Source organism: Phytophthora parasitica, assembly GCF_000247585.1.
Source record: "Phytophthora parasitica INRA-310 unplaced genomic scaffold supercont2.22, whole genome shotgun sequence".
NCBI lineage: Eukaryota > Oomycota > Peronosporomycetes > Peronosporales > Peronosporaceae > Phytophthora > Phytophthora nicotianae.
Window position 1 is genome coordinate 247,994 of NW_008649008.1, and position 1,879 is coordinate 249,872.

The following is a 1,879-nucleotide window of genomic DNA, read 5'->3' on the forward strand; positions in this document are numbered from 1 at the left end:
GCAGGTCCAGTCTGTCCCGGTGTAAGGGCTGAGTCTGGGTCTTCAGATCACGCCCGAGCGATCGTTTGCCGTTCATGTAGACGTATTGTTGTGGGTTTATCCTACCTACACTAGTAGCTAGAGTTGCTGTGGGAATTACTACACCACAGTTCTCTCGATGGCAGACAAAAAGAACCAAGGACCAGTTTCGCTTAATCGCCAGAGATTTGGAGAGGCTGACGGTGTACCTGAAGTTACGGGATGCAGTGCTTACCAAAGAGGGCGTTCGTGCAACACCGTTAGAGGCTCTGACGATCTGCATTCGTCGCTTGGCGTTCCCGCAGCGTTGGATTGACATGAAGGCAATGTTTGGACGAGCATCTTCAACACTTTGCCATATATTTTACTTTGTGGTGAAGCATTTTGACCAAATGTTCGCAGACCTGTTGCACTTTGATTCTAAACGAATCGTGAAAAATTTAGATCGCTACAACCACGCTGTTGCTGGAAAGAGTTCTGATAATATTGATGGTGTGTGGGGTTTTATCGATGGAACAGTGAGGCTAATGTGGCGGCCAAGTATTGGTCAGCAAATCGTTTATAATGGCCGCACACGCCTTCAAGTTCCAAACCGTGGTTGCCCCGGATGGCATTATACACCATATATACGGTCCTGTTAATGGCAGGCGTCACGACATCTACGTGCTGAGAGAGAGCAACCTGATGTCGCTTTTAGATGACAACCCTGCTTATCACAACAAACTCATCTACGGCGACCCTGCCTACGGCTGAACAAATGCCTTCTGCAGTCCATACGAGGGGTGCCGGACCGATGCACCACAACAAGATGTGGATAAGGCTATGAACAGGTTCGGGTGTCAGTAGAATGGTCTTACGGTCAGATCGCTCGCTACTTTTCATATCTTGATTTCAAACGGCAGCATCAAGCAGCCACGACGCTAGTCGCTACCCTCTACAAGATGGGAGTTCTGTCCACCAACTGCATCACGATCGCAAGAGGAACAAACACCAACTCGAAGTATTTCAACTGCTCTCCACCAACATTTGACTAGTACTTTGGCACAGCAGTGTAGCGCAAGATCAAACGCTTGTACGAAATAAATTATTACATTACCAAGTAGAAGCGAGCTCGTGTTTGAAGCGAGCTTAATCGATTCGGTGTGTATGGAAACGCAAAAGCCTTATGCAAAAGAGATGTCAAAATGCTAAATCCTCGGGGCTCGTTAAGGGGCACGATGGGTGCGCTGAAGACCTCCGTATTGGTGGCAAAGTAGCTGCAACTCGTCACGACGGAGCTGAATTTATTCTCGGCGAAGCTGGATTTCGTCTCTCCATCGGTTTTGATCGACTCTCTGCTGTTCGGTTTTGAAGGCAAACCCTTGCTTTCACCAATTCGTTTTAGCGATCGCCTTATCTTTTAGCATCACGATTTGTTTGGACTGGAATTGTCTGTTGTCATCGCGATTTTGGTTTTGGAACTCCATGAAGGCGCCAAACATTCCAGCTGGGTTGATGGTTGACCGGGTTGTGCCCTGCCTTTTCGTCGGCGCGTTGTTCCGAGCGGTTTCTTCCCCTTCTTCAGATGTAGAATTACTCCTCTCGCTTCTTCGCGCGACTGCTTGGACTCGCAATATCTCTCATTGCGTCTCTTGCACGGCCGCTTTTTTCTTCTTTTTTCTTGTCCTTCAGCAGTTTTGTCTCTTCGGCGTCGCGAATTCTGTCAGATATATCTTGCATATGGCGTTTGGTTCAACGTACGTCTCAGAAACCCCAAACTTCTTTCGGCAAGACTGGTCTTCGCTTTTGAAATCAGCGACTAGCAATTTCAACCGTTCCTTCATCGTACGATCGTTCAATTTCACCTTGAGATGTTCGCTCA

At 47.8% G+C, this 1,879-nt stretch overlaps 1 protein-coding gene across 1 annotated transcript; it reads left to right on the forward strand.

Annotated features, from left to right (window-relative positions):
• Positions 1–582: 582 nt before the first annotated feature.
• On the forward strand, positions 583–771 carry PPTG_10523 (hypothetical protein; the record flags this gene model as incomplete). The annotated part of the gene is made up of 1 exon (XM_008905898.1): positions 583–771. One exon carries the CDS (start codon positions 583–585, stop codon positions 769–771), a length of 189 nt encoding a protein of 62 aa, XP_008904146.1.
• Positions 772–1,879: the final 1,108 nt, after the last annotated feature.